Genomic DNA, 26,537 nt, shown 5'->3' with positions numbered 1-26,537 from the left:
GAGTGTGAAGTTCCTTGGAAGTCTTATCAGAGCGAAGGAGTCATCAGAATATACATGAATACACAGAAGCAATATACCTGATCTGATTGAACAAGCTACATCATCCAACCAAATTCCCGATTCATCCCCTACACATCCCCCAGGAGCTCGAGTCCACGAGGGTGATGCGCCGACCTACGAACATTCTGCCTTTTTCCTCTCGACCCAATCTTCCAATTTATTGAATCCATTCTTTCCCAGACCCTTCCACTCATGTTTGGCGATCGTACCTCCTCTTCTGAACCCTCCATCGACCTCCCAACAGGTTGACATGAGCGTCGGTTCGTACCCGTGCCAAGAGACATCTCTGACAGTCCACGATTGACCCATCTCGTAAGGTAACGCACCGTATCGGGAGATAGTACGTTCTCTCTCTGTTGCAGAAGGATCATTATAATTTCCACGTGAGTCGCGTAAGGGTGTAGACTCGGCTCGATTGAGAACTTGGACAACTGCGCGGAGCGGCGAGCGAAGCGCATCTAGTGTCAGCGGGCAATAGAGGGGCGGAAATCGCCTCGACTCACCTCGACCATCTAGCGACCAAATATGGATTAAGCCATCGGCACTGCGCGCCCCTGTCAGCATTGTCCCCGGGTACGAACCATTATCCCTACCTTCCCGAGTATATGTAACTCTGTCCAGTCGACTCGCGCGGGCTGAAATGACATCGGATCAAGGTCCGCAAGACAGAGTGCCCTCGATATGTCATGATGGAACAATCCTTGGGATGAGCTAATCGGGACGGGCGGGGATATCGGCTGTCGCGGTCTGCACGGAGTGTCAATGCTCAGTATCTCATGTAGCCGAACCGACTCACAATCGAAACTATTTTGACCCCATTTCCTGACTGCATCCGGCTCTGTCCTGAATTCTCCGGGATCTCTCATTTTTCTCAAGTCGTACAGTCTCGCCGCTTGATCTTTGGAGTTGACGACAATGTATCGTCCATCACCCTTTGGCGAAGCGTAGGTGATACCTTCTGTAGCGCCAACAAGGACACCGGAAGCAGTATTGGAGGACAGGGATCGACGATCCCATACTTTGACAAAACCATCATCAGAGCCAGAGACCAGAATGTTGGTGGACGCCTCATCGGCAAAGCACACAGCGTTCACTGACAGATGTTCAGTCACACGCTCCGAGCGCGGGCGGTAAAGAGGCTCACCGTCATCACCGTGGCCTTGCACTGCCAATGTTTTCGAACGCGCCTCAATATCGTAGACCAATATTTTGCCGTTTCCCGCACCGGCGACTACCTCTCTACCATCTGCAGAGAACCGGATACTCCAGATCTACCCTGGAGCGTCAGCCATGCTTCGTAGTCATCGGCCTTTGGCACTCACACCAAAGCTGTCGTATCCGCCCCAACTGTCGGATCGATACTGACGACGACTGGTGAAATCCAATTCGATGTGCTCTGAATCGTCCTCCGATGTGCTGACCATATGAACATAAGGAGTGATAGAGGAGTATATCATCCTGCCGATGTCAGTTCAAATTCAAGCGCACTGCCTCCATGTGGCTCACCGTTCACCCTTCCTGTCCACATCACAATCCGTCACTGTCCATCTTCCGTCTACCCCTCTGACCTGTTTGATCCTTTTCATACTTGTATCTTCTCTTATAATACCACGTCTTCGCATGCCAGATCCTCCCCATCCCATCCCGACAAAATCATCTTCGCTATCGTCATCGTCATCGTCGTCATTACGAGCCAACTGAGCACGGGTGGTAGTTTCGGGAGACCCAGAACTCGATCCTGTGCCTCCATCTGTCGTATCTCTTGGTCTTGCTCGCCGTTTCACAGCCCTGGATTTACTCGTATCGTATAGGTGAAGAGTAAAGGCCTGGGTCGCCGAGTCTAAACGCATGGGAATGTCCCGATTGGGTCGATGGCCGGTATCAGTTGGTGGGGAAGGGAGCACGAAGGGGTTGAAGGGGGGAGGAAGGGGAAAGGAAGAGAAAAGATAAGTCAGGGGATTGACAAGGAGGAGAGAGGAAAGGACTCACAAAATAGACCGTAGTCTTCTCCGGCGTACTGACCCACGTAAGGGATAGATGGGTATGTAGCCACGATGGTGCCTTGAGTATTGGGTACTAGGGCCTGAAGCACGAGTGTCAGCGAGTGCATCGATTGAATGCGCCTGATCAGCTCACCTCTGGCCGTGGTGCAGTCCAACTGCGCTTGTAACCTTGATCCATCCTGGACGACTTGCTCCCGCTCGCCTTTGGATACCTTGTCCAATCCCCCACTCTGCCAAAATCACCACTCCTCAACAATTCCAACCCTTTTGGATGAGGATCCACTTGTACGGACCACCATCTATCCCTCTTTCGCTTCTCTGCCGCTCGTCGTTGTCTCTCCTCAGGTGATATCTGAGGTCGTTGGGATCGTCTACCTAGACCTCCTCCGCCACCACCTGCACCTGCACCCGCACCCGTGGGACCGAGCAATAATCGAGCCAGGAGTGATTGTCTAGCTTCGGAGCTTGTCCCTGGTTGATTCAACATTTGAGCAATGTTGACCAACGTTGATGCGTCAATGTTGCTCAGATCGATCACATGTCGACCACCGATCTCATCGTCGTCATCATCATCATCGTAGTCTTCACCATCCTCGTGGTTGCGGACTGGATAAACAACGAGAGCATCACCGAGAGGATTACCTCCATCTTCATCATCATCATCTTCTTCCTCGTCTTCATCATCCTCATCCTCATCTATCTCCATATCATCCTCATCTTCATCATCCTCATCGTCGACGTACAGGTCATCAAAGAGCTCATTCCCATCTGGACCGATGTAATCTTCATCATCGGGATCGTCTTCCCAAAGCTCATCTTCGTCACCTGGATCGATTGGGTCATAGAATAGGTCCAGATCGGGATGAATATCGTCGCTCATCGTGTGGTCAGGGGATGCGATGTGATGCGATGAGCAGGTTCAGACAGAGGTCAGGAAGGCGATAAGGTGACCCATTACGTTTTGAACCTCCACTTCGGCGAGATGCGATTGCCGAATGGGAACGGAATCAAAAAGCAAGAAAGGACCCAGGCGTGGCATTACTCTGCATGGGCTAGGTGGATGAACTCTGGACTGACTGAATGACTGAATGACTGGCCATGACTGCTAGGTGACAAGAGACATACCCTCCGTGCCCCACGTCTCACGCCTCATGCCTCACGCGAACTCCGACAAGTCCAACTTGTAATGCGGCGGTCCCGCCAACTTCATAGTCCTACCCCGCCTCATACTTTCCAAAGTCTTTGTCTTGCTCTCATACCCTTCTTTCCTCTTTTCGTCATCCCAACTGAGCCCAGATACATCCTCAAAGTAATCACTAATGTTCGTCAATAGACTGGCGTTGACACCTAGCCTCTGCTTTTCGAGTGGATACTTGGCAAGCCCTTCTGGAGGTTCCAACTCGAACAAGTTGCAACCGCATTCCCTACAGTGGTACATGAGATTTTCCTTCTTGTAATAGCCGTAGTCGAAGGTCGAATCGGGATGAGGATGGTATGGTTCGTCAGGTGCTGAAGGGGAGAAAAAGAAATCTTGTCGAGGTGGATAGATCCACAAGCTGCCATTCTGCGAAGTGGTGGGCTTCAGACATCAGGGTACCGACGGGCACTTACACCTAGACAGATGGAGCATGCACAATCATTCATCCTAGTCGTACCGAGGGGCGAGTCGATCAGGGCGAATTTGATAGCTTTGCAATGGCACGAGCCGAGGAGAATCTCGGTGGGACCATCGCGACCTTGGGCTCGTTTCTCCAGGTATTCTTGGGCTCCGGGAATATCAGAGAGTTCAGGGTGATTGTATTTATCTCCGGCTTGGGAGAAGTTGATTCTGGGATCTCTCAGCATGAGACGGAACGGACGACTGAATGATCGATCGGGGCAGGAGTTCAACTCACGGTGTGACGGGATACTTCCATAGATCGAAATGATCATCTCGGATATTCCTCATCTGAAACAACGCGTCAGGGCTCGTCCTCCCTCACTGAGCTGAGCTGAGCTGAGCTGAGCTGGTCATACGCACATTGAAGTACATGGGCATGTCAAAGTTGAGGTTGGCATCTTTGTACGTCGCCACAAGGTTTGACCCGCACTCGCCACACCACTGGCGAGAAGACAGAAAGTCAGGCAGTGAAAAAACCAAGGAGAGTGCTCCCACCCTATGATGCATGTTCTTCCCTCCGAACTGGTAATCTCTCAACTTGTCGAAACCTCTAAGGACTTTGACGCTGCCTGCAGGAGCGATGGACCATACGATCCTTTTCTTGAGACAGTAGGAGCAATCACATACTTGATTCTTGTTGAATGGTTCGGTGTCTGCAGGGTACGTGATACGGAGAATGTTGGATTGACAGTGGCATGAGAGGTGGAATGTGTGGTCGTCAGACATTAGTGGTGAGTAAGAAAGGGTCGAGAGTGAAGCAGAGAGATGCGATCGTTCAGATAGTGCTCTATATCGTTCTCTCTTTGGAATGTTGAGGATGTCGAGTCGATCTCGCGACTTGATGGTCTTCGGAGTTCGGGTAGAAATTTAGCCGCCGGTCCATGGAATTAATTGAGCAAGGGCGACGAAGAGAACAACTACTGACTTGGGATGCTGCCAACAGGTCAAGGCACACTGGCAGCATTCTTACAAGGACACATCCGTACGGGTGTAAGGCCCGCTAAGGTGCATGGATGCATATGGGCCGTAATGTCAGACAGAATGATGTGTTGATGAGGTCCAAGGAATCTCGTCATGCTATTCCCGTGGACAGCTCGAGTCTCCCGATCTCCCGCGACGAAGACCAAATGCGACGTGATTGCGCAAATAAAGATGGGCAGTCTGTCCGACCGGCCACGAATAGCCTTGCTGGTGTCCATGTGCGTGGATGACCCACGAGATTATATGCTACAGTATGGTTCTAGCTCAGAGGTCGTTGCTCGCGTTACCTCGCTCCTGGCATCTGCAGCCAAGAAAATGTCAGCGAGGGGGCATTTTCGAAACGGTACAGCCGCTTCAGGCGCTGATCGCTCGACGACTCACTTGAATGCCATAGTCATTCTGAAACTTTACAAAATCCTCCTCTTTCCCCTTATAATTCTTCACCAGCGACTCCAGAACCTCTTTGATCCCATTGTAGTTGGTCTCGAGCGCGGGGACCACATCAGTGACTGTTCGCTCGACCAATACACCTCCGATCAATCGATAACACGAGCGTGTAGGGGCCGTTTTGACCAGTGGTTGAAGAGTGGAAAGGACCAGACTGGCGGAGTTTTGTCAGCTTCAGTAAAACAGTGGAGCGGCGGCATTGTACAAAGGTCAAGGCGATGGACAGCTACCTATCACAATATCATAGTTGTCCGAGGCCATCTTGAAACGTCCTCTCCCTCTCTCTCTCTTGAGGAATCGGTCTCAACTCACGCATGCTCCTCCAACTCTGATTCCAGCTCGCCAATCTTTTGAGCGAGGTTCTGCAATTCCGTTCGATATCGTTGAAATGCGGCGGGGACCTCTTGCGGGGTCAACTTCTGTGAGCCAGAAGCTGCTGCAGACTGTTTTGGAGGCATCGTGGCTGACCTCGTGCTCGATGATATCCCTCGCAACTTGATCTTTCGACTGTCAAAATGAGTAGTGTCGTTCCCGGTGCCCCGGACTTGTATCGCCACGGCGTTATCTTTCCTATTTCCCGAATGTGGCACTTCTTCTTTTCGTAGTTCATTGAAGGGTCCTGGAATTTTCGTGACCTCTGCAATATCTTTTGTCGTCTCTTAAAAGAGCTCATTGGCAGCTCACACGAAAGCGTACTAGCCAGGAGAGATTCACGTGGACGGAAGATCCTTAGTCGGAGAGACGTCTACTCGCCATGTCTGACGCCGTGGCTATCGTTCCAGAGTTGCCATTCCAGCAACAGGTGAGTCTGGGTCTAGGTCCAGACGATTTTGTCTGACACACACCCAAATGTTCAGGTCTCTGAATACGCTAGACACCTCACTCGCTCTCTACCTAATGCGAGTGACATTGCCGCCGCGAAAGAGTTCGTCGCGGGGTATGAGAGCCAGGTCAAGGGAGAAGAAGGACAGGAAGTCCCAGAGTCCACACGGCAAGAGATCGTCAGGAGTTTGGTGGAGAAGACTGTAGAGTTGAAGGGGGCGTTGGAAGCGTCGAAAGAGTCTGGTGAGGGAGACCAAGAGCAATCGCAAAGGGGGCTCTAACACTGAAACCCCCTGTGGTCGCTAGAAACCGAATCTTCCCACCTTTTGCTCAATTATCTCCTCTCTTCCACTTTCGAGCCATCCTCTTCGACCTTTAACGAACTCTCTCGATCCGTCATTGACAGTCTGAGGTCCGGAGGTGAGGCAGCCGCGTCCTCATCACGGCCAACGAGGCTCGATGCCGCGTGTAGAATGTGAGCTTGCCAATCTTACAGCTTGAGACTGATGCCATCTCCACAGACTCAACAATACCTACAACTATCTTCCTCCCACGTCCTCCCTCCGCCCACATACCCTCACAACGCTCCTCTCCCTCCTTGCTCTCTCGTCCGAACTTTCCGCTCTTCCGCTTCACACCGCTTCCCTCTCCGCTTCCTTGACACAATGGGACATTTCTTCTGATGAGAAAATCTCATTCCTCCTTTCCGCGGCAGATATCTATGCTCAAGCGGGTCAACTGCCTAAAGCTTTGGAAATTCAACTGCTCGCTTTACGATTGAAGCCTTCGTCCGATATCGCCGAGAGAGCTTTGGCGTTGGCTTTGGCGGATCAGACGAGATTTAGCTTGGACGATGTCTTGCGATTGGAAGGAGTCAAGGCATCACTGAATGGCAAGATGGCGGAAGTTAAGGGGTTGTTTGAGGGATCAGATGAGGTTGGCGCTGTGAAGCAGGGACTAGAATGGTCCTCATCTTCAAGCAGCTGGATCGAGGGATTGAGTGAGCGAGCCTGCTGCATCAGAAGGAAGATCTCTAGGCTGATCGTTTATTCAGAAGTCCCCTCACTGACGAGCGAGAGCATCGTTCGCAAATTACGATTGATCGCTTTGACGACCTTGGCTGCCAAATCGCCAAAGCAGGAGTTGACATATGAGGAGACCGCCAAAGCTCTTCAGATAGACGAAAAGGACGTCGAAGCCTGGGTTATTGAGGGTGAGTTCAGATTCTCCGCGTCACTTGCGACCATCGATTTCTCTCTATCTGACTAAAACTCCTAGCCATTCGAGCGTCCCTGATCCGTGCTCGTTTATCTCAACCTCAATCCCTCATCCGCATAACCTACGTCTCATCACGTGGTACACCAGCTTTCGGACCGTCCGAGTGGCAACTCTTGGAAAGACGTCTGGAACAATGGCAAAAGGTCGTTGGAGACGCCAGGAAAGTCGTCGAGGATGCGGAAGGATTGGCAGCTCAGGGTCCAATCACACATCGTCCGAGGACTCAAGGACCGTCAGGTCAACAGCAGCGAGAGCAAGCTGGAGCAGCAGGAGGCAGAAGGGAGGAGGAAGTTGCAGCTTGATGAATGGCGTCGTTGACATGGATACGAGATGCATATGCTGCGAGGTTCAGATGCTGGTCCTGGTGTATGCAATAATCTGATGATCTCTCGATACGTCATTCATTGACTGAGGCTGATCAATCGAATATTCCCATGAAGGACTTCATAGCGGTACGATGGGCAACTCACGTTGATGTCACATGCTCCGGACCGACGGTAAAAGATTTCTCATGGGATGAACGCTTCCCGGCGAGGGTGATTCCTATGAGGACGGAGGGAGGACACGAGATTGGTGACGTCGGTGAGACATGGACGAGCAGTCTCTCCCCTTGTCAAACGACTCTAATTGTGACCACGGTGTTTGGGTCTGATCAATGTCTATCATGGCTCGGCGACTTGATACACTATGGACGTGTGACGGACGCGTACTCTGAGACGGAGATCATCCGTCTGTCGTCCGACCATTAGCGAGGCGCTCCACTTGATATTATGAGCCCACTCATTGTAAATTGCCTTCGCGCAGCTATGCATGCTTCTCGTATACGCTACCATCTGCTCAGCTCTGAAGGTCCCAGGCTAAGGCAAGCTAATGAACTAACATCCATCTCTACGGTAGGAGTTGCTTTCGCCCCCCACTCAACACGGGTTACCGCCACATTGCCACTTTTTGTGGACGCACACGCCTTCTGACGCATCATCGCTGGTCATTCTCACCATCCGAACGCTGTTTAAGGACCTCTTCTTCTCGATTCACAGCCGAATCCAACAGAGTCATCATGGACCCACTGTCGCCCAATAGGGTACCTGCCATGCCGACATGGCCAGATTCGCCAGATACACCTATCCGTTCTTCGTCCTCTAACCACATCACATCCCCACTTCCAACCTCTTCCTCCATCTCATCCTTCAGAGAACCAAAGGTGTTTGGGGCACCACCTCCTTCTCTAGTCAGTCCACCTATCGGTCAGCCTGAGAGTGGTGGATCATCCACGTCGCAGGATGGGACATCGAGCCGTGCTCAGCAAGGACCTTTTCTACGCGTTAGAATCGGTGGATTGGAGAGAAATAGAAAGGACATGTTGGTCCGGTTCGATGCGAGTGTGAGTAGAACCCCCGTTGTTGTTGTTCGTCCCCCGCTCTCGCGCCGGGATGCAGGGACTGTGTTGATGGCTTCAGACCAACTTGCCAAATTTTCGGACTGGTCTGTATCGGAATATGCAGCGGACCTACGCCGATTTCCAACGATTCGTCGAGCAGACCTCACATACCTCTCCGCATAGTGAGCAGCGAAGAACGTCATTTTAGGTACTCTCAGACCATGACTTACCGTGGCCTAAGCCATCATCCCTGCTTTACCACTTCCTACCACGTCCGCAATGACAGATGCAGAAGGTACGTCAAGTCAATCATCATCGGCTTCGAGCGGTGTCCAGCTCACCCCGTGGAACAGACGATCGGCTGGTCCGCATCGCTCTTCAGCGTTGGTTCACCCGAGTGTGCGACGATCCAGTATTGATGAGAGATGACGAGTTGAGATCGTTCATCGAGTCGGAATTCAGTGTGAGTCGGCGCCGTCTCTTGGCGGAAGTGAGATTTTGAATTTCCTGCAGTACAATCCTGTTCTGCCTGCTTCAGCCAGGAGACAGACATCTTCCTCTTCAGCCGCTACAAACGTCCTCACCGCTGCTCTGTCCAAAGTTGTAAGAAGAGGACCAGCGGACGAAGATGAAGAGCTCGCTTCGGCCAAAGGAGCATTGGAAAAACTCGAAGGGACATGGGGTGGTGCAGCGACAAACGTCAATTCGCTCGGCAAAGCCAGACGAGGTGAGCTCTAGGTGTGCCGCAAAGTGGATCGCTCAGCTCACCATTGTCATAGCACATGCCATGGCGTTCACAGACGTCGGTGCAAAGATGGTCAGTCTATCGACGGTGGAATCGGATATGCAGCTCGCCGCGGCGGTCAGAAAGGTTGGAAGAGCGTACGAGCAATTGGCGAACCTCGCTGGATCACAGGTGAGCTGATTGGGTCATCAGGATGGCCATCAGCTGACAGCGGTCGGTCAGGCCGTCAGCGAGAATGTGGTCCTGAGCGATTCCCTAGGGTATCAAGCACTTAATGCCCGAGCCGCCAAAGTGAGTCTGACCGGTAGAATACGAGCTGATTCCTTCAGGATGCACTCCTTCACCGAACCCAGATTCTCGAAGACTCTCAAAACGCAGCTAAAGCCGCGATCAACAAACGCCGGAACGTGGAGAGACTTCGAGGAGCTTCCAATATCAACCCAATGAAAGTCGATGATGCGATCAGTGAGATGGAAGAGGTGAGTGAAGGGACCCCACGCAGGACCGAGTATTGACATTACAAGGCAAACACGCTCGAAGGTGAATACCAAGGACGACTTAATGCGATCTCTCGACATCTCCACGTCGCTCTACGTGCCCACTCTCGACAAACTCACGAGGATGTTGCCCTTGCACTACTGGAGAACGCTCGATTGACCGTCGGCTTCCACAAACACGCTCTCAGGGAATTGGAAGCTTTGCAACCTGATTTCACACGAATCGGTACCAACAACGCGCCGCCCATCTCAAACACTGCATCGAGTATACATCAGCGACCTCAGCTTCCCACCGCCCCCACCGTTCCGTCCACCATGGGTCGAGCGGGCGATCCCCGTCTATCCGTCGAGAGTGATCGCATGTCCGCCAGACAAGGCTCCAGTCCGGGACTACTCGGACACGTTCAGGCCCCTGCGATGGACGGCAGTAAATCCATGTTCCTTCCCTCTCAACCTCCTCCACCGATATCTTCCTCCGGTCTGCCGGCCAGACCTGGATCCACCGGTCCGTCCATGTCGACTCACACTGATCCGCTTGCTGGGATGCCACCTGGCGCTCACATGGCTCAGAGCATGATGCTTCCAGGGCAGTCGGCACAGAGGTCACAGACGTTGGGTCGGGCACAGGGTAGACGGCTGGACGAAAGACAAGCCGCAAAGATGCTCGCCGGTGGGTTCTGAGTTGGCTACCTGGTGTATCTTGTCATGCAGCTGTAAACTTTCCCGTGGGCGTCTGATAGCAATTTTTGCTCAAAGTCTCTTTCATGCCGATACCTTCTGTACAAAGTACGATAGCCTGCTCAAGCGTATGATTCGCCGACCCAAAAGACGCCTACGCCTTTCTTGCCATCACTAATCATCCGGCTCACGCCGCTGCGGCTGCTGCCACATTGCTCTGCCTAGCATTCCGTTTGGCCTGTTTGACCAGGACCAAGCTAGTCTTCTTTGGATTTCGACTCTCGAACACCTCGTCAAGGTCTTCAAGGGACAACTGCTTAGTTTCTACTGCAAAGACATAAATGAGGACAAAGCCAATGGCGTTGAGGACGACAAAGATGATGTATGCTGGAGCGTACCGCCGTCAGCCACAGAGTGCGTGTCACAGAGATGACTCACTCTTCCATTGAATATGCGTGAGGAGGGCAGGAGACTGATCAACAGATCGCGGACATCAGTGGAATGCAGTAGAAGGCTGCTGCCCTATCCTCTGCTCCACTCACGCAAACGAGTTCCAGACATTGATAAGGATACTGATCATGGACCTCAAGGCATTCCCTTTCTGTCTATTCTCGTAAGACAACACTTCGGTAGGGTACAACTGCTGGAGGGGCGTCCATCCGATCGAAAAGCAAACCATAAACAGCACTGCGATGTCATCTATCAGTCCAAGCGTTTCTCTCTCTCTCCACTCGAGGCATTGACTCACTGATGAAGGCAATACTGGCATTTGTCCTCATCAGAGTCTTTGGACCGGTATCACTTAACAACCCCGCACAGATCGCCATGCCGATTCCGCAACTTGCTGCTGCCCAAAGCATGAGGCCGCGTCGACCAACATGGTCAACAATGGCTACCCCCGTCATGGCGCCTGCAAAGGACGTGACTGCGTTAGCGAAGGTCAATTGGCGTTGTCGATTGGTATCGGTGATCCCAGCTTGACGGATCAATTCAGGCAACCAATCTTGGGGTCCAATCCTATCGTCAGCAGGGTCCTGAATCACAGGCTGGTGATACACTGACTTGTAACGAGGCCATTACCCGCGAATTGACTCCAGACAAGGTTGACGACTCCCAGTAAAAATCGATAGGTGTTCGCTCGAGTATTGAATAGAGACCTGAAGTCCCACCATCTGGTATCTGCTCCATCTTGGCTGATCTGCGCTCTAATCTCTTGCATCTCGAGCTGGACAAGAGGTGAGTTGATATCACCATCTCGAGAGTGAAGATCGGCAAGGATTCGAAGAGCTTTTTCTTCTTGACCGTGGGCGTAAAGCCTGGCACAGGGATCAGCCTCAAGTTCTCGGACTCATGCATGGCGCCGGTTGCGAACCAAACGACACCACACAACCCACCATCTGGGAGATTCTGGACAGAATAAAATTCCGGCCATAAGGACAAGCAAGGGCGCCGCCTGGAGACAGAAAGGAACCCTCCAGGCCCAATTGGACGTTCCGCGTCCGAAAGGGATACAGATTCCAGTAGCGATGATCTGCCCACTGTGCGCCGGCACCGGCTCAGCTTGGTCCACCTGCTTTTGTCAGGTCACACTCACATGTAGTACATGCTATCGAAAGCGCCGATGACTCGCCCTCGATATTTTGGAGGAGTAATCTCGGCGAGGTATGCGGCACTGCCCAGGTTGCATCAGGGGCAAGTTTGTGCTGTTGTGAGGTCGGCGCCACGATGCTCACGGTGCGGCGCCTTGAAATCCTAAACCTCCGATGATCCTAGCTGCGAGCAAGGTGTGATAATTTGGAGCAAAGCCAGACATGAAGGCGGAGATACTAGAGATGAGAGGTCAGATCATCAGAAAACGGGAGGTACGACCGTTACGCACATGCTTGGAATGTTTCCTAAAGACATGGCCCATCGTCTTCCATACTGTTCAGAGGGGTTTCAGCGATCAGTTCATTTTTGACGTCCTGACGACCTGACTCACTCTATCAGGAACAACATAGGACGGTACGAATGATATGATCGTTCCTGCAGCGCCAATACCCTGTCGCTAGTGTCAGCTTGTGAATCTAGCATATAGGTGTGCGCCTCACCAGCACCACCCCCGTCTTGGTCGATGCTTCTCCAGCAAGATCAAAGTACGATTGATACTGCTCCATACTATTGATTGACCCGACGACGGTGCCATCGAAACCTGAGGATTAGGAATGAGCGTAATGCCTCAGGTACTCTACTCTACTCTACTCACCCCAATCGCCAGGAGCCATGAAAATCAATGCGCAGATCAAGCAGTACTTGATAAATCGCCAATCTTTCCAGTCAGGGCCGGGATCCGCTTGCATCGCCAGTTCGAGGGCAGTCTGTCGAGCCTCGAGGCCCGACACTTCGAGTATATCCAGAGGGTCCTCATCGTGTTGGGGCCCACCAAACTTGGAGTCGTCCGTTGCTCTGCTGATATCTTCCCCTTGGTCTCGCTCGTACTTGATCTCTGTGCCAGACATTGTGGATGACAATGATTCGTCCGTAAAGCAACGTTGGACGAAGAGTCCTCGGCGGAAATAGACGTATAGCCCATCCTGTAGGTACTTTTATACGCCGTTGCTGGAGCTTTCCACATACCAAGAACAGTCAAGGTTTTAGTCTCCATAGAAATCAAGCTAGGTTAAGGTAGTCACCCCACTTTACGACATGCGACAGTGGGGCCACGGTTATCGGGCAGAGCATCTGTCCACGCTCTCCTTCGGAACGGAGAGTTGTAAGCCTCGGATGGGACTCCCCGTAGGATCCTCCGCGCATCACGGAAGAGAAGGGAAAACCTGGGTCCGTTCGAGCGCGAGCGGTAACGAACGGATGGCACTAAAGTCTCCGAAAACAGCCTCATTTCGGTCATCTCGCTTCAAGCCTCGATACGCTACGGCCCGCAAAATGTGAAAGCCGAGAAATGCAGGTGGCATGACTCAACCTTTTCAGAGCATCATCTTTTTCTAGTCAAAATACTTGATCGGCTTTTCGTGACTCTGCTGGAAGATGGAAGGCCAGATCCAGATCCAGATCCTCTGTCAGATGCAGAGCCCGTTCTCCTGCGACCCCTGCTCCTCTTCCTTCCAGATGTCCCTCTCAAAGATCCAGAGCCTTGAGCCTCTCTCTCTCCCTGACTCCTGTAGGGCGCGCGAGTCGAACCGTCAGATTCGTAAATTTCACCGTCTTCACTCAAAAGGCCAGGCGTCCCGGATCTGCTGGGTTCTGGCGAGTAAACAACTTTTCTGCCTAGAGGTGATTCGAATTGCTGCGATGGCTGAAAGAACACTCGTCAGCTCGTCGTCGGAAGCCTTCTCTGTTTATATGTCCAAGGCTCACGCACATCGCTAGTGTAATTGATGGAGCGCTCATCATCAGGGTTCGTGACTATCAGCGCTGGCGCATCCCCGGGACCAAGCTAGAGAGGGCGAGGAACCTATCAACAGGCAGTCCCAGGCATCTACTCACAGGTTCATCGGCGAGTGATTCTTGGTCCCAATAGTCTACCGACCCATCGTCACTCATTTCCGAGTCACTATCTTTGTCGAATGAAATGGCCTTCGGATCGACGGTCGCTGTTTTATCTGCTGACTCCGTCATGTAAACATGCGTCGAGGGGGTCTGAACATGCTGCCCCACTGGAGATGATCCTAGCCATGACGTCTCCTCTTCCGATCCTGTATAAGGTATTGACGTATCGGGATCAGTGAGAGACTGCCTCCATTGGTTCCCCTTTGGACTTCAGCGCCACAAATCAGAGCACTCACGTAGCTGTGGCCGCTGCTGCCCTCTACCGCTGATCTATACCCAGCGGACACTGCTTGCTCCCCTTCATTGAGCTCAGAACTGACTGTCATCGATGTCCCGCCGGTAAAGGAGCTACCCAATGCCGCTAACATAGCGCTTTCGACATCGGTATGGGTATCAGGTTGATCAAAGGCCGGCAAGTCATTGTCCCATGTGAGCTCTGACGGATTGAGGTCTGATGTATTGTTCTGGAGGTCCGGAAACAATCGTTGAAGGTCCTTCATCTCTTCATCGTAGGGCTGACTCTTAGAAAAGGGGTCTGTGTCATGCGAAAGATCGCCTGGATTTGCGTCAGTCTCAGAAGACAAGGTCATGTCGCCAAAGCTCGCATCTGGGGTCTCATTCGTTTCCGGTGGTGAGGACATGATGGCTAGAGACACGACACAGATTTCTTTTCTATCGACTCGACATGAAGGATTCAGGAATCACATGTGCATGCCGCTCTCGCAACCGCAGTCGGTATCCTGCATCCAAACCCTACAGGTGCCACACAAAGGATGGGTGGTGGACCCAATGGAAGGCCACAAAAACCCCCCATACCATAGTATGCCACGTCACTTCCAGCCTGGCTGAGGGAGTGATAACGCGGCCCGATCTAAATCCCCGTCCGCTGTTTTTCTTGGCAACTTTTACCAGGTCTTGGCACGTGCCACGCTTGACTCAAACTCCACACACAGCCGGTGGCGAAGCGGAGGAAGATTCCATTCTTGTGTGGCGCAGAGAATTTATAGATCTACTATATATGTCGAAGTTTGTCCAACAGATTCTCAGCGTTGGGCTCACGAGGGAGGCGAGCGGAGTTCAACGGCGGCCGGGGGGAGCAAATGAGAAAGATTTGAGTAGCCAAGACCCTTTGCTTCCTTATTCGAGCCCTTGTTTTTCCGTAGTTAGATCAATGATCCCCCTCCCCATAACCCAGGTCTCAGATGGCCAAGAGACGCCAAGCATCCCAACATGAAGATTATCAATGACCTAATCTCCTCCGGATCTGCGACCCCCTCCCCATATATATATATATATATATATAGAGGGAAGACCCCTCTCTTCCCCCCTCTCTTCTGGTACTCATCACACACCTCGCCTCCTCCAACTCAGCAGATCATGAGTGAGAAGATAACCAACCGGACAGACAACAGCAACAACAACAACAACCGCCGAAACGCTACTGCCGCCCATTCTGGCCTCGATACCATTGCCGAGAAGCAGAATAAAAATGTATCCCGATCCGATACGAAGGATACGGCCACTTCTCAATCCCTGCCCTTCCCACCTCATACGATCGAGTCGTCCAAAGTCCTGGAAGCACTTCATTCGGATGCATCCAGAGGTTTGAGCGAGGGAGATGCTTCGAATCGATTCGAGATACATGGACCCAATCGGCTCAAACCGCCTCGTCGACCGAAAATTTGGAATATTCTCTTGAGACAGGTGTCTAATGCCATGACGGTGGTACTGAGTGAGTCCGTCCTAGACAGCAGCTGTGGCTCCCCCGTGAATGTCACTGACGGAGATGATGCCTAGTTGCCGCCATGGCCGTTTCGTTGGGAACCATGGACTGGATCAGTGGTGGAGTCATTGCGGCTCTAGTGATACTCAATGTCTCTGTCGGGACTTATACAGAGTGGCAAGCCGAAAAGGTGAGAGTCACTGTCCCAAAATATGAATTATGATCATCATTATTAAATCATTACATCATTCGCTCAGACTGTGGCATCACTCGAATCTGTTGGCGCACCTCAAGCTACGATCGTTCGACACTCCAATAACTCATCCTCAGATGTGACCACTAAGATCGTACCCGTTGACGAAGTGGTCCCGGGAGATATCATCGAACTCAAGATTGGAGATATCGTCCCTGCCGATGCTAGAATCCTCCAAGGCCACTTGAGCAACCTAGAATGTGACGAAGCATTCTTGACGGGAGAATCACTCCCCGTGCAGAAGCAAGTCGAGCCGATCGACGAGGAGGACTGCCCAGTAGGGTGAGTGATATAAGTGTCGTGTTATGTAGAGTATGACCTGATATTCCACCCATTTCATAGCGATCGGATCTGCCTCGTCTTCTCTGGCTCTCAAGTCACCAAAGGACGATGCAGAGCAGTCGTGTTCAGCACGGGAATGAACACCGAAATCGGAAAAATCGCTCAAGCCTTAGCCGCTAAGGGTGAGAGAAAAGAAAGAGGCTTCAAGGCCTTCTGGTACAAAATTCAAGTCGGCCTGGGACTCAAAGAAAACACCCCTCTTCAGATCAAGTGAGTGGGCAGGTCTCCCGGTTCAAAAGAGCGAAGAATCACATGGCTTTGGCGATGGGGCTCTCAGGGAGTGTATCGCTGACCCAGTCTCCAGGCTCAACAAGCTGGCGTACTTTCTCCTTGGAGCTGCCATCCTCATTGCCATCATTGTCGTCGCTTCAACTGGTTTCCGAAGCATTCCCTTGACCGTTGCGACTTATGCCGTCGCTGCAGCTGTCTCCATCCTTCCTGCCAGTCTCGTCGCAGTCGTCAGTCTCACATTGGCCACTGCCTCGACGGATCTGGCCAAGCGAAATGCCTTGGTCAGACGAATGGACGCCATTGAAGCACTCGCAGGAGTTCACAATGTTTGTTCAGACAAGGTGAGGAGTCGGATTGAGGGAATACAACCGGGGGAACAAAGACAACTGACTCGGATTCTAGACAGGTACATTGACTGTCGGCCGGATGGTCGTCCGTAAATTTTGGGTTCCTGTACTCGATTCTCGACCGTCCGCCTCTGCCCCTGTCGAAACCAAGCATGGCCAAGCTTACTCTTTGGAAACTGGGGCAGACCCTTTCTACCCACGAGGGGAAGTCAAGGCGGATCTCGACCCCATCGTCCCCGTCGGATCGACCCTGGACCTGGGTCGCACGCCTCCGAAACGTGAAGGAACACAAGACCAAGTTGACGCTGAAGACTTGGTCGTCCACCATGAATCCCTTGAATCCGGCCTTCGATCGTTGGTGCTTTGTGCTTCCCTCTGTAACACTGCGTCACTCAACAGACCGACTGGGGAAGAAGGTCAATGGGAAGCCAACGGAGATCCAACAGAGATCGCCCTTCAGGTCGCAGCTCATAAGCTCGGTCACGGAAAACCATTCCTGACTCACTCCAAATCACCACTGGCACGAACCATGTCTGCCGCTTCCAGAGTCTCTCGACCTCCTGTCGCGGGACAAGATGGTCATTACGAGCTCATCGTTGAACACCCATTCGACTCGACCGTCAAGAGAATGTCTATTGCTTACAGCTTTGTCCCTGACTCTGGCACCTCGTCCTCCAAAGCACACGTCCTGTGCTTCCTCAAAGGAGCCGTCGAGCGAGTGCTTGAGCGATGCACTCACGTTGGAGACCAACCCATCACCGAGGAGATCAAGACGGATATCATTGCCAAAGTCGACGCGTTGGCCAGTCAAGGTCTGAGGGTCTTGTCTTTGGCCGGAAAACGTCTTCCACGAACCGACCCTGAGACTATAAAAGCTATTCCACGAGACGAATTCGAAACTGGGTTCACGTTCTATGGACTCGCTGGAATCTTTGACCCACCCAGAAAAGAATCTGCTGGAGCCGTCGCAGACTGTCTGCGAGCCGGTATTACGCCAAGAATGTTGACTGGTGACCACCCAGCCACTGCAACTTCAATAGCCCTCAGCATTGGAATCCTCGACAAGGCGTACTCAAAGACTGCCGTTATGACGGGTCAGCAATTCGACGCACTTTCCAATGATGAGGTGGACAAGTTGGAAGAATTGCCTCTCGTTGTCGCTCGATGTGCGCCAGAGACTAAAGTCCGAATGGTCGATGCGATTCACAGAAGAGGACAAGCAACGGTTATGACAGGTGATGGAGTCAACGATGCACCTTCGCTCAAACGAGCCGATGTCGGAGTCGGTATGGGAACTGGAAGTGATGTCGCCAAGCAAAGTTCAAACTTGGTATTGGCCGATGACAACTTTGCAACGATCTGCAGAGCCATCCGAAAAGGCCGTTCAGTGTTCAAAAACTTGGCAAAGTTCCTCTTGGTGAGTTTATCAATGGATTCTGACCCATCATTTCGACTGACCCTGCCAATCCAGTACCTGCTATCCGGCAACGTTGCTGAAATAGTTGTTCTGCTCATCGGGCTTGCCTTCCAAGACGAGAACGGACAAGCTGTGTTCCCCTTGTCTCCCGTTGCTGCCCTCTGGATCAACACCATTGCCGCCGGTCCACCTGCACTCGCACTTGGACTCGAACCGACCGCCGTAGACGCCATGGACCAGCCGCCATCTTCATTCCAAGAGATCTTCAACCTAGAATTTTACATTGATCTTGCGTTCTACGGTCTCTTGATGGGCGCTCTGGCTCTAGTCAACTTTGTTATCGTTCTCTGGGGTTACTATCCTGTGAGTGTTCTTGCCTGTCAATGTGTGCGCAATCTTCTGACATGGTCATCGTAGGGATACTTGGGTCGATACTGTAATGAAGGAGATGCCGACATTTGTGATCCCGTCTTCCAGGCTCGAGCAACTTGCTTCGCTACGCTTATTATCATCTTGTGAGCTGCACAGAAATCTTCCGACCGGTCGATTGCTGAACCCGCCCGGCAGGATGATTCACGCCCTCGAATGCAAACACTTCTCTAAAGGTCTCTTCCAGGTCAACCTGAGAGACAACAAGGTCTTGCTGTGGTGTGCGATTGTCTTGATGCTTTTGACTGTGAGTGAACTGTTCCGCGAGCCACGGAATGATAGCTGATGTTTCCATTCACAGTTCCCCGTGGTCTACATCCCCGTGATCAACAACAAGGTCTTCCTCATTGGCTCCCTCGGATGGGAGTGGGGCATCATTGTGAGTCGTCGCCCCCAGACGCAACAAGAGACTGGACACTGACCAGGTAATTCTAGTTCGGAATGATCTTTGTCTATCTCGCCTCGACTGAAGCGTACAAATGGGGCAAGCGAGTCCTCGCACGCCGCAGGACCCCTGTGGAGCCTCAGCGTGGTCCGGGGGACAAGACTTTGAGACTGGAAAAGACAATCAGGGATGGAGAAGTGGTATAGATGTAGATGTAAACAATAAGACTACAGGTGACGCTTTTAATGAGGTGTTCTCCATAGGAGACATGACTTGAGCCATGCAAAGTGTACAATGTAATAGATCTACAGTATCAGGTTGGCCTTGTTCGGGTTCGGCCGATATCGCCACCTTTTTTTCTTGTGATTGGCGAACGACGACTCGCCCGTAATTTTATTATATATCATGTTGTCTTCTCTCTTTATCATCTGGTGACTACCATCTACCATCTCAGCTCAGTTGAGATCCCCAGTCCACAGTCCAACGATGAGCACATCCACCATCACACCAGATAATCCTGCACCGGTTAAAGAAGACACTTTGCCTGGTCCTATAATGGGAGGGACAAACAGTGGGAAGAGGATCAGGGATTCTCTTGGCTTTTCCAATATTGTGGGCAAGTTGAAGGAAGATGTCGACACGAAACAAGTCAACTTGGCGTCTGTCGCTGCTTGCTTCTTGACTGGATTCACGAGCTGTAATTCGTTCACGGTGAGTCTTTTGCTTGGCCTTGTCAGTGATCGACTGAAGGCTTCGTATGCTTGTCGCGTGCTCATCTTGCTCCTAGGCATGCTACATCTGGTGCGGGTTTCAAACGTGAGCTCGCAATTGTTCAACATCCCGCGTAAGCTTAGCTCACGCTGTTACACCAGTGGTAACGTGGCTCAACTTGGACTGGCTCTTGCGAGGAATCTCAATCCTCCGCCATACAAGACCATCGGATTTCAAAAACCAGATCAACAAGCTTTGACATCATTACTATGTTTCATCTTGGGTGAGTGCAATACCTTGTCACTTGCGGCAGCTTGTCACCATCCTGATACCTTCTGACTCAGGGACATCTCTTGGCCGACTTGGAGATCGAATTGGATCAAAGTCAAGATTATGGTTGATGCTCGCTAGCTTCACTCAGGCTCTACTATGCATGGCTGGAGCCCTGGCAGCTCATTTTTCTGGTCAATCAGGAATAGCATTGGAGTAAGTGGAATACGGAGGCGTAATCAAAGAACAGTCGGGGACATTGCGACGTCACATCCATCCAGCACACCGACCGAAGAGCTCGGAACTGATGATCGATCCAGGCGGGAATTCCCAAGCTGGACAAATGCTCTCGGCTTGACTGCTTTGGGCTTCATCTCGGCTAGTTTGGGTATACAGGTGAGCCTGCTCAGGACTGTGACACGACTAAAATGCTGATGTCCCTCGTCAGGGTATCGTCGGAAAGGTTAGCACCCCTCCTTTACACGTAGGGACCTCCACTGACATCATCACAACAAACAGCGTTTAGGCAGTCCACTCAATACGACCATCGTCCTAACCACCACGGTGAGTCAAGCTTCTTGACATGTTTGTCGGGTCTCTGATACATATCTACGCTAGTGGGTCGAGCTCGCCAATGATCCCCTTTTATACTCTCTCAAGCCCGTCACATCACGAGACGTGCGAGCCGCAGGTGTCTTTGGTGTGTTCTTTGGAGCGTTCGTCGCGAGAGCATTGCTCGGAACGCGGTGCGGGGTACCTGGAACACTGGGTATATTGGTCGGGTTCAGGATCATTCAAATGTTTTCTTGGCTGTTCATCCCAGCTGCGAAGAAGTGATCCACCAGAGGATTCAAGTGTTGTACGAGTAGATTGACAATCAACATAGACCATAGAGCATTTGCATCGGATTGAAAGGCATTGGCGCAGGAGCGTCTCATTGGCACAATTTCCTGAGACCGTGCTTAGTGCCGGTAGGCGAAGCTTCGAAGGACAGCTCGCTGCGGTCTGCAGGAGCCAAGTTCAGTCACAGATGCATGCCAATGTTCACGCATTGAGCCTTGTCGAGTCCCATACACTGTTTGTAGCGAATTCTTTCGGTGCAATTGGGTCCGTCTGAGTCAGAGCAACTTGTCAGCAAAGAGTTTGAATAAGGCTTGTCGATCGAAGTCGACTTACCCTTTGCCCACGTAACGTTCCCGTCAGTCGACGATCCCTCTCCATCATCATTTCTTCCCATCTGTCCAGACTGTATCTTGGTGGCTGAGATCGCAAGAGTCAGCAGTTGTCGGGACTGAGCACGAAAAGACAGATAGAGCGGAAGGTAAGAGGAGTGCAGTGTAATGGAGAGGGATGAGGTGGTCTTCGCGGATTGTAGAGAGATGTGTTTATGCAGCCTACACCCACCTTCCAGTCATTCTGAGATCGCTTGACGATGTTCAATCCCGTTCCTGCCACTCCAAAGAGACCTACGAGCAGCCCAAATGGGATGAGAGCCTGATCGACGATGGGTCAGTGGAGATTCCCAAGGAGTTTCAGAGATTCAATGGGCGGGTATGTCAAAAGGGGCTATCTGGCTTCCTCGCTTATCCAGGTCAGGTCGAAGGAGACGAGCCGTGGAAGAGTCGTGGCGATACGATGCAATGTAGATTGAGCACATCGGGTCCGCACTCACCTCCCACGGGACTGGCATGATGCGCTCTGGATCGATTGAATTCAAGTATTGGCTGTAAAGCAGTTGATGAGTGATTGAGTGAGTGAGTGAGTGAGTGAGTGAGTGAGAGGTCGAGATTATCAAAAAAGACCTGACGTGGCGTTAATTTCTGGGGTGGGCCTCCAGTTGTGGCGGAGATGCGTATGTGGGTCTATCTTCCGATCTATTTGCTCTACGATCTATCTACATGAAGCGACAAGGTGCCTGGTCGAGGGGCTAGGCCAGTATACCACAAGATCCATCCGACCGCACTATGCGTAGGGGTCAAATTTGGCATCTGATCGACGATGATCATTTGCCAATACCAGCAAACCATGGGCTGACAGATGAGGGCCGTCCACAGTAACATCCACATGAGGCCAGGTGGGCCACTGACATGTCTACCGGTCCTTTTGTACCATAGTCTCTCGAGCATGATTCCAAAACCGCAACCTAGGAAGAGACTGGACCAAGCTGTGAACGATCCGGGGATGGGAAGACCAGTGTGGTAAATGGTATAGTGCTGCACACCAGAGATTAGGAAGACGGAAAAGAGTTGAATGGTCCTGCCGAGTGGTTTGAACAGGTTACTCCATAGTGACAACGTATCCTGGGTGGAAGGCTGTCAGTAAAAGGTTTGGTTCGAGGGTGGATCTCGACCTACTCGGTTGAGCTGGTGGTATCGTTTCCCCCAGAATTCCGTCAGGCTCGTACTTTTTAATGGGCTGTTGATCAACCTTGGAAACTCTTCTCCATTCCATAGCCCCGAACCGATCATCAAGACTGCCGAAGCATGCCACACGATTTCCAGGCCGAGCTTTATCATGATCATGATATTCACCGCGAACAGAGTGCGAGTGATCGCCGGAGGGATGCCAGAATGCCTTTGAAAGTCTTGCATCCGAGTGTAGAGGTCCGTTGCTGGAGCCGCGGAGTATGTTGCCCCACTGAATAGGTACACGAGGTAGACAAATTCTGTCCATAGTTGTCTGGAGATGATGACTCGAATGAAGTGGTGTCTGATGTACTGGAGACGAGTCTTGCCTTGGGATCGGAGCGGGATGAAACCTTTGATACCGACATGTCGGTGGACATTGAGCATCATGCTGAGTGCTTTGTATGCTGTACTTTGACGGATGGTGGGGAATGGAGAGGGTTCAGTAGTGGGCTGATAGTCTGGTGGCAGATCGCTCAGGGCCCATCTAGTCGCGGATCCTGCTACCTGAGCGCAGTAAGCGTTGCTAGAATTACCATGACTTACAAGGTTGAACTAATCAGCGGGTCGTATCGTCAGCAAGATACACCGAGGGTTAGAAGAGAGTCTGACCATCTGATTCCCATACATTGCCGAGTCTGAATCCTCGTCAGCTCGGTTCTTTCTGTTGGCGCTCGCTCTGGATGTCCCATGAATCGCTCACATTGTGTGTCCAATCCACCGAGGAAAAGCACCCGAAAAGCTGCAATGTAGCCAAATGGCAGGAGAGCGAGCTTGAGCGCTCGCATACCACCAAAAAGAGACAAATAAAAGATCACGTATGGTATCATGATGGTCCCAGCGACATCTAGCCAGAATTTGGATCCAGTCACTGGCTTTAGCGAGGCTCGCCAATTCGGATCTATAAGGTGGGACATGATGGCGGACGCAGGAGAGCTGAGAACAGTGTCCTGTGTCAGCGATTCGAAGTCATACGCTGCTGTTGCAAGAGTGTAGATGTTGAGGACAACTCATACATCCTATCTTTGTTGCCATATTCACACTTTGTGTCATTGTCGAAACAACAACCCTTTCTTCTTCTTTCACGGAGACCGGGTGCCCGAATTCCGATCCAAATAACGTGGTACGGACTTGTGGAGTCAACTCCGGGTTTCACGTGGTGGCTTCAGTCAAAAGTCCATTGCACAATCGAACGAACACCTAAGGCCTGGCTTGGATTTCCTCGTTGCTACCGGATTCCTCACCATGCCCCCAGCTGGAAAGAGAGCGCAGGCCACGAAAGTCGAGTCCAAAGCAGTGAGTTTGGTCATTCTGCTCTTTCCTCAGCGTATCAAAGCGCACCGCTTGGAACCCCAAGTCAAAGTCCTTGATTGCAACGAGACAGACACATTTGAAGCGCACGAAACGCAAAGCTGACTCTTTTACGTCTCAGCGCGCTAATGATGAGCTCGATGATACACCTCTCCAAGCTGTCGTCTTTGCGGACAGCTACAACCGTCGATTCGAAGTGTTGTGTCAAGACCAACCGAGGATCTTGTTGCCTTTATGTTCTGTCCCGCTCCTCACTTGGACGCTGGAGAGTTTGAGCCTGAGCAGGGTGAAGCAGGTATTCATCTTTTGTGGAGCACATGCAGACAAGGTTCGAGACTTTGTCGAGTGAGCTGGATTGGTTGCACTATTGAGTCGAGCTCATGTGTCTCAGGAGCTCCCCCTATCGATACACTATGGATATTCAGTGCTTGTCGTCCAAAACTGCCAGAAGCGCTGGAGATGCACTGAGAGATCTCGATGCGATGAGTGTGAGCTTAGCCCCATCTAGACGGTGATTTTGCTGACGCGGGGCGCAGGTTCTCAATCCTGACTTTCCATTCATCCTTGTTCACTCTCCACTCGTTTCCAACTACGACCTCTCTAAAATGGTCGAAGCGCACATGGCACGCAAAGAAAAGGACAAGGATTTGATCATGACCATGGGTGTGGGACGAGGCGGAAGGTGCGTTTTCAACCACACTGATCATATGCTGAGCCTCCAGCTGCCACCCTGAATCCCCTGTTATGGTCGTTGATCCTTCATCCTCTCGGCTCTGCTTTTACGCTCAGAACCCTCTTGTACCTCGTCACTCTCGCCTCAAGATTCCTTCATCCATCTTTCTCGAGCCACCGCCTGGCGTTGACGAGTGGGAAGTCTGGTCAGGGACACCCGCCAATTCATCTTCGCATCAAGGCGGATACAGAGATCTCGGTGTAGACATTTGCGAAGCGGACGTCCCTGCGCTATGTACGGAGAACTTTGATTATCACGATTTGAGAAGGCACTTTGTCAACGGTGTTTTGACATCTGAACTGTTAGGTAAACACATTGCTGTTCACCTTGTCGGTTCAGAGGAATCCAGAGGGGAGAGCTCGAATGGAATGTACATTGATCGAGTGAGAGATACGAGGACTTATGGAGATATATCGATGGACGTATTGAATCGATGGACATTCCCTCTGACCCCGGATCTCATGGGAAGCAGGAAAGGAGAGTACGAGTTGCGGAAGGGGAATGTGTATATCGCGAGGGATCATGTTTCTCTGGGAAGGTGAGTTCCAGTTGATGAGGGGTGGATTGGGCTCAACATGGCAATCCAGAACGACGGCTCTCACCGGACCGCTCCTTATTGGCGCACGGTCTGCATTGAATGAAGGCACGCACATCATCTCGTCTACTCTTGGACAGGACTGTGCCGTCGGACCACACACAGTCATCACTTCTTCCTACATCTTTGATAATGTCACGATCGGAGATCACTGTCAGGTCACCCAATGTATTATCGGCACGGGCGTCAAGATTGGAAACGGTGTCAAATTGGGCAAGGGATGTCTGATTGGTGATGGAGTCACGCTTGGACACGGTGTAGAGCTTCCAGACTTTATGCGCGTTGGCAGAATTCGACATGTCCCTGAGGACTTGGACTCGGATGAGGAAGATGAAGAGGATGAGGAGGAGAAGAGTGAGCTGAAGGTGTCTGTGCCGGGCTAATCTGAGCACAGATGAACGCCTTGAGATCCTTGGACACGACTCTGTCGGTTTCATTTGGCCGTCTGAAGAAGAAGAGCTCGCATATGATTCCGACGAAGATGAAGACGATCTCGACCCTTATGAAAGACCAAAGAACAAAAAGTATCTGCAACTTGGAAGGACGCTGTCGAGCCTTTCGGAATACCCCGAATCATGCTCGACCCTTTCCGTCGCATCTTCCTCTACGGCGTCCACTCCTGCTTCCCTCGCCGCATCTGACGACTCTTTGCCCGACATGCCGTCGCTCGCATTGGATGCTGTTCCACCCGAATTTCATGCTGAGGCTTCTGCATCCCTCGTTAGAGCTTACGAAGAGGGTCACTCAGTCCCGAATGCCCTTTTGGAACTGCGAACGCTTGTCATGGGATACAACGCAGGTATCGATCGCGCTCGAGGAGAAGTCACGGGCTTCCTCATGAGCAAGATGGATTTCTCCGGACCTGCGGCCAGTATCCTCGAACACGCTACGCAAACTTGGGCACGATGGGGCGGTTTGGCAGAAGGTTTATCACCTGATCTCACCAATATCGTTCTCGACGTTCAGGCTTATAGTGTCAGTCACGAAGATGCTAGACCTTGGTTCGGCGTGGTGCTTCGGGGACTGTACGAGAGTGATCTTGTACCGGAGGAAGACTTGATCGAATGGAGATCGCTCAGTGCAGCGAAAGGTGAAGGCGCGGCAGATAAGGACAAGGCGCTTTGGGGAGAGCTTTACGCAAAGGGCAAAGCATATGTAGATGTGTTGGAGGCTATGGACAGTGATAGTGAGGAGGAGGATGAGGAGGAGGAGAAGGGGGAGGAAGAGGAAGATGACGAAGAGGAGAGTGATTAGATCATGATTTTATGTGACCCATCACAATCGCATAAG

General features: G+C 51.7%; 12 protein-coding genes across 12 annotated transcripts; 5 read left to right on the top strand and 7 right to left on the bottom strand.

Annotated features, from left to right (window-relative positions):
* Nucleotides 1-38: 38 nt before the first annotated feature.
* BD324DRAFT_634036 (WD40-repeat-containing domain protein) lies at nucleotides 39-3,010 on the bottom strand. Its single transcript, XM_022016694.1, has 9 exons — nucleotides 2,197-3,010; nucleotides 2,050-2,143; nucleotides 1,567-1,900; nucleotides 1,383-1,518; nucleotides 1,205-1,331; nucleotides 857-1,153; nucleotides 654-807; nucleotides 564-604; nucleotides 39-491 (listed from the first exon to the last, which is right to left on the bottom strand). Exons 1-9 carry the CDS (start codon nucleotides 2,941-2,943, stop codon nucleotides 175-177), a joined length of 2,247 nt encoding a protein of 748 aa, XP_021869358.1. The 5' UTR covers nucleotides 2,944-3,010; the 3' UTR covers nucleotides 39-174.
* Nucleotides 3,011-3,094: 84 nt separating this feature from the next.
* On the bottom strand, nucleotides 3,095-4,554 carry BD324DRAFT_634032 (hypothetical protein). Its single transcript, XM_022016693.1, has 5 exons — nucleotides 4,219-4,554; nucleotides 4,084-4,164; nucleotides 3,959-4,011; nucleotides 3,675-3,891; nucleotides 3,095-3,627 (listed from the first exon to the last, which is right to left on the bottom strand). The coding sequence occupies exons 1-5, from the start codon at nucleotides 4,447-4,449 to the stop codon at nucleotides 3,220-3,222; spliced, it is 990 nt and encodes a 329-aa protein (XP_021869357.1). The 5' UTR covers nucleotides 4,450-4,554; the 3' UTR covers nucleotides 3,095-3,219.
* A 112-nt stretch (nucleotides 4,555-4,666) lies between these two features.
* Nucleotides 4,667-5,658, bottom strand: BD324DRAFT_634028 (Prefoldin subunit-domain-containing protein). The gene is made up of 3 exons (XM_022016692.1): nucleotides 5,464-5,658; nucleotides 5,086-5,305; nucleotides 4,667-5,005 (listed from the first exon to the last, which is right to left on the bottom strand). Exons 1-3 carry the CDS (start codon nucleotides 5,607-5,609, stop codon nucleotides 4,988-4,990), a joined length of 384 nt encoding a protein of 127 aa, XP_021869356.1. The 5' UTR covers nucleotides 5,610-5,658; the 3' UTR covers nucleotides 4,667-4,987.
* A 135-nt stretch (nucleotides 5,659-5,793) lies between these two features.
* BD324DRAFT_634026 (hypothetical protein) lies at nucleotides 5,794-7,639 on the top strand. The gene is made up of 6 exons (XM_022016691.1): nucleotides 5,794-5,953; nucleotides 6,009-6,216; nucleotides 6,280-6,448; nucleotides 6,495-6,973; nucleotides 7,028-7,186; nucleotides 7,252-7,639. The coding sequence occupies exons 1-6, from the start codon at nucleotides 5,906-5,908 to the stop codon at nucleotides 7,551-7,553; spliced, it is 1,365 nt and encodes a 454-aa protein (XP_021869355.1). The 5' UTR covers nucleotides 5,794-5,905; the 3' UTR covers nucleotides 7,554-7,639.
* A 438-nt stretch (nucleotides 7,640-8,077) lies between these two features.
* BD324DRAFT_634023 (hypothetical protein) lies at nucleotides 8,078-10,618 on the top strand. The gene is made up of 9 exons (XM_022016690.1): nucleotides 8,078-8,632; nucleotides 8,709-8,811; nucleotides 8,871-8,924; nucleotides 8,983-9,092; nucleotides 9,143-9,356; nucleotides 9,409-9,545; nucleotides 9,597-9,665; nucleotides 9,704-9,853; nucleotides 9,899-10,618. Exons 1-9 carry the CDS (start codon nucleotides 8,309-8,311, stop codon nucleotides 10,550-10,552), a joined length of 1,815 nt encoding a protein of 604 aa, XP_021869354.1. The 5' UTR covers nucleotides 8,078-8,308; the 3' UTR covers nucleotides 10,553-10,618.
* A 118-nt stretch (nucleotides 10,619-10,736) lies between these two features.
* On the bottom strand, nucleotides 10,737-13,047 carry BD324DRAFT_582477 (and other transporter-domain-containing protein; the record flags this gene model as incomplete). Its single annotated transcript, XM_022013560.1, has 12 exons — nucleotides 10,737-10,936; nucleotides 10,988-11,021; nucleotides 11,109-11,236; nucleotides 11,298-11,552; nucleotides 11,612-11,865; nucleotides 11,944-12,087; nucleotides 12,144-12,221; nucleotides 12,283-12,375; nucleotides 12,429-12,472; nucleotides 12,531-12,590; nucleotides 12,640-12,740; nucleotides 12,795-13,047. The coding sequence occupies 12 exons, from the start codon at nucleotides 13,045-13,047 to the stop codon at nucleotides 10,737-10,739; spliced, it is 1,644 nt and encodes a 547-aa protein (XP_021869353.1).
* Nucleotides 13,048-13,493: 446 nt separating this feature from the next.
* BD324DRAFT_634014 (hypothetical protein) lies at nucleotides 13,494-14,710 on the bottom strand. Its single transcript, XM_022016689.1, has 3 exons — nucleotides 14,332-14,710; nucleotides 13,908-14,296; nucleotides 13,494-13,841 (listed from the first exon to the last, which is right to left on the bottom strand). The coding sequence occupies exons 1-2, from the start codon at nucleotides 14,683-14,685 to the stop codon at nucleotides 13,955-13,957; spliced, it is 696 nt and encodes a 231-aa protein (XP_021869352.1). The 5' UTR covers nucleotides 14,686-14,710; the 3' UTR covers nucleotides 13,494-13,841; nucleotides 13,908-13,954.
* Nucleotides 14,711-15,402: 692 nt separating this feature from the next.
* BD324DRAFT_634005 (putative calcium-transporting ATPase 3) lies at nucleotides 15,403-19,522 on the top strand. Its single transcript, XM_022016688.1, has 11 exons — nucleotides 15,403-15,827; nucleotides 15,893-16,008; nucleotides 16,076-16,353; nucleotides 16,414-16,623; nucleotides 16,718-16,985; nucleotides 17,047-18,408; nucleotides 18,463-18,771; nucleotides 18,826-18,923; nucleotides 18,976-19,084; nucleotides 19,139-19,216; nucleotides 19,273-19,522. The coding sequence occupies exons 1-11, from the start codon at nucleotides 15,473-15,475 to the stop codon at nucleotides 19,426-19,428; spliced, it is 3,339 nt and encodes a 1,112-aa protein (XP_021869351.1). The 5' UTR covers nucleotides 15,403-15,472; the 3' UTR covers nucleotides 19,429-19,522.
* Nucleotides 19,523-19,777: 255 nt separating this feature from the next.
* On the top strand, nucleotides 19,778-21,040 carry BD324DRAFT_582578 (hypothetical protein; the record flags this gene model as incomplete). Its single annotated transcript, XM_022013567.1, has 8 exons — nucleotides 19,778-19,933; nucleotides 20,010-20,038; nucleotides 20,095-20,216; nucleotides 20,278-20,419; nucleotides 20,524-20,599; nucleotides 20,652-20,666; nucleotides 20,723-20,767; nucleotides 20,822-21,040. The coding sequence occupies 8 exons, from the start codon at nucleotides 19,778-19,780 to the stop codon at nucleotides 21,038-21,040; spliced, it is 804 nt and encodes a 267-aa protein (XP_021869350.1).
* Nucleotides 21,041-21,247: 207 nt separating this feature from the next.
* Nucleotides 21,248-21,948, bottom strand: BD324DRAFT_683036 (hypothetical protein; the record flags this gene model as incomplete). The annotated part of the gene is made up of 4 exons (XM_022019172.1): nucleotides 21,876-21,948; nucleotides 21,608-21,697; nucleotides 21,380-21,463; nucleotides 21,248-21,316 (listed from the first exon to the last, which is right to left on the bottom strand). Exons 1-4 carry the CDS (start codon nucleotides 21,891-21,893, stop codon nucleotides 21,248-21,250), a joined length of 261 nt encoding a protein of 86 aa, XP_021869349.1. The 5' UTR covers nucleotides 21,894-21,948.
* Nucleotides 21,949-22,009: 61 nt separating this feature from the next.
* Nucleotides 22,010-23,655, bottom strand: BD324DRAFT_633989 (hypothetical protein). The gene is made up of 5 exons (XM_022016687.1): nucleotides 23,312-23,655; nucleotides 23,221-23,246; nucleotides 23,155-23,163; nucleotides 22,558-23,115; nucleotides 22,010-22,503 (listed from the first exon to the last, which is right to left on the bottom strand). The coding sequence occupies exons 1-5, from the start codon at nucleotides 23,523-23,525 to the stop codon at nucleotides 22,087-22,089; spliced, it is 1,224 nt and encodes a 407-aa protein (XP_021869348.1). The 5' UTR covers nucleotides 23,526-23,655; the 3' UTR covers nucleotides 22,010-22,086.
* A 153-nt stretch (nucleotides 23,656-23,808) lies between these two features.
* Nucleotides 23,809-26,520, top strand: BD324DRAFT_604009 (nucleotide-diphospho-sugar transferase). Its single transcript, XM_022013971.1, has 7 exons — nucleotides 23,809-23,904; nucleotides 24,041-24,264; nucleotides 24,311-24,407; nucleotides 24,456-24,601; nucleotides 24,642-25,190; nucleotides 25,240-25,601; nucleotides 25,642-26,520. Exons 1-7 carry the CDS (start codon nucleotides 23,854-23,856, stop codon nucleotides 26,499-26,501), a joined length of 2,289 nt encoding a protein of 762 aa, XP_021869347.1. The 5' UTR covers nucleotides 23,809-23,853; the 3' UTR covers nucleotides 26,502-26,520.
* The last annotated feature ends 17 nt before the right edge of the window (nucleotides 26,521-26,537 follow it).

This window comes from Kockovaella imperatae (assembly GCF_002102565.1).
Source record: "Kockovaella imperatae strain NRRL Y-17943 chromosome Unknown BD324scaffold_12, whole genome shotgun sequence".
NCBI classification, from domain to species: domain Eukaryota; kingdom Fungi; phylum Basidiomycota; class Tremellomycetes; order Tremellales; family Cuniculitremaceae; genus Kockovaella; species Kockovaella imperatae.
The sequence above is the reverse complement of the archived record's forward strand: the minus strand, read 5'-3'. Positions and strand labels throughout refer to the sequence as shown.

Coding starts and splice junctions, on each gene's coding strand:
- BD324DRAFT_634036 (XM_022016694.1), bottom strand. CDS start 2,943: ATGAGCGACGATATTCATCCCGATCTGGACCTATTCTATGACCCAATC. Junction 1,519..1,566: donor GTGGACAGGAAGGGTGAACG/GTGAGCCACATG, acceptor TGACATCGGCAG/GATGATATACTCCTCTATCA. Junction 492..563: donor TTGGTCGCTAGATGGTCGAG/GTGAGTCGAGGC, acceptor CGCTCCGCGCAG/TTGTCCAAGTTCTCAATCGA.
- BD324DRAFT_634032 (XM_022016693.1), bottom strand. CDS start 4,449: ATGTCTGACGACCACACATTCCACCTCTCATGCCACTGTCAATCCAAC. Junction 4,012..4,083: donor ACATGCCCATGTACTTCAAT/GTGCGTATGACC, acceptor GCGTTGTTTCAG/ATGAGGAATATCCGAGATGA. Junction 3,628..3,674: donor CATGCTCCATCTGTCTAGGT/GTAAGTGCCCGT, acceptor ACCACTTCGCAG/AATGGCAGCTTGTGGATCTA.
- BD324DRAFT_634028 (XM_022016692.1), bottom strand. CDS start 5,609: ATGCCTCCAAAACAGTCTGCAGCAGCTTCTGGCTCACAGAAGTTGACC. Junction 5,306..5,463: donor TCAGAGTTGGAGGAGCATGC/GTGAGTTGAGAC, acceptor AAACTCCGCCAG/TCTGGTCCTTTCCACTCTTC.
- BD324DRAFT_634026 (XM_022016691.1), top strand. CDS start 5,906: ATGTCTGACGCCGTGGCTATCGTTCCAGAGTTGCCATTCCAGCAACAG. Junction 5,954..6,008: donor AGTTGCCATTCCAGCAACAG/GTGAGTCTGGGT, acceptor CCAAATGTTCAG/GTCTCTGAATACGCTAGACA. Junction 7,187..7,251: donor CGAAGCCTGGGTTATTGAGG/GTGAGTTCAGAT, acceptor TAAAACTCCTAG/CCATTCGAGCGTCCCTGATC.
- BD324DRAFT_634023 (XM_022016690.1), top strand. CDS start 8,309: ATGGACCCACTGTCGCCCAATAGGGTACCTGCCATGCCGACATGGCCA. Junction 8,633..8,708: donor TGGTCCGGTTCGATGCGAGT/GTGAGTAGAACC, acceptor TGATGGCTTCAG/ACCAACTTGCCAAATTTTCG. Junction 9,854..9,898: donor CGATCAGTGAGATGGAAGAG/GTGAGTGAAGGG, acceptor TGACATTACAAG/GCAAACACGCTCGAAGGTGA.
- BD324DRAFT_634014 (XM_022016689.1), bottom strand. CDS start 14,685: ATGACCTTGTCTTCTGAGACTGACGCAAATCCAGGCGATCTTTCGCAT. Junction 14,297..14,331: donor GCAGCAGCGGCCACAGCTAC/GTGAGTGCTCTG, acceptor TGAAGTCCAAAG/GGGAACCAATGGAGGCAGTC.
- BD324DRAFT_634005 (XM_022016688.1), top strand. CDS start 15,473: ATGAGTGAGAAGATAACCAACCGGACAGACAACAGCAACAACAACAAC. Junction 18,772..18,825: donor TTCTCTGGGGTTACTATCCT/GTGAGTGTTCTT, acceptor TGGTCATCGTAG/GGATACTTGGGTCGATACTG. Junction 19,217..19,272: donor GATGGGAGTGGGGCATCATT/GTGAGTCGTCGC, acceptor AGGTAATTCTAG/TTCGGAATGATCTTTGTCTA.
- BD324DRAFT_633989 (XM_022016687.1), bottom strand. CDS start 23,525: ATGTCCCACCTTATAGATCCGAATTGGCGAGCCTCGCTAAAGCCAGTG. Junction 23,247..23,311: donor CGGTGGATTGGACACACAAT/GTGAGCGATTCA, acceptor ACGAGGATTCAG/ACTCGGCAATGTATGGGAAT. Junction 22,504..22,557: donor GATACCACCAGCTCAACCGA/GTAGGTCGAGAT, acceptor CCTTCCACCCAG/GATACGTTGTCACTATGGAG.
- BD324DRAFT_604009 (XM_022013971.1), top strand. CDS start 23,854: ATGCCCCCAGCTGGAAAGAGAGCGCAGGCCACGAAAGTCGAGTCCAAA. Junction 24,265..24,310: donor AAGGTTCGAGACTTTGTCGA/GTGAGCTGGATT, acceptor CATGTGTCTCAG/GAGCTCCCCCTATCGATACA. Junction 25,191..25,239: donor GATCATGTTTCTCTGGGAAG/GTGAGTTCCAGT, acceptor ATGGCAATCCAG/AACGACGGCTCTCACCGGAC.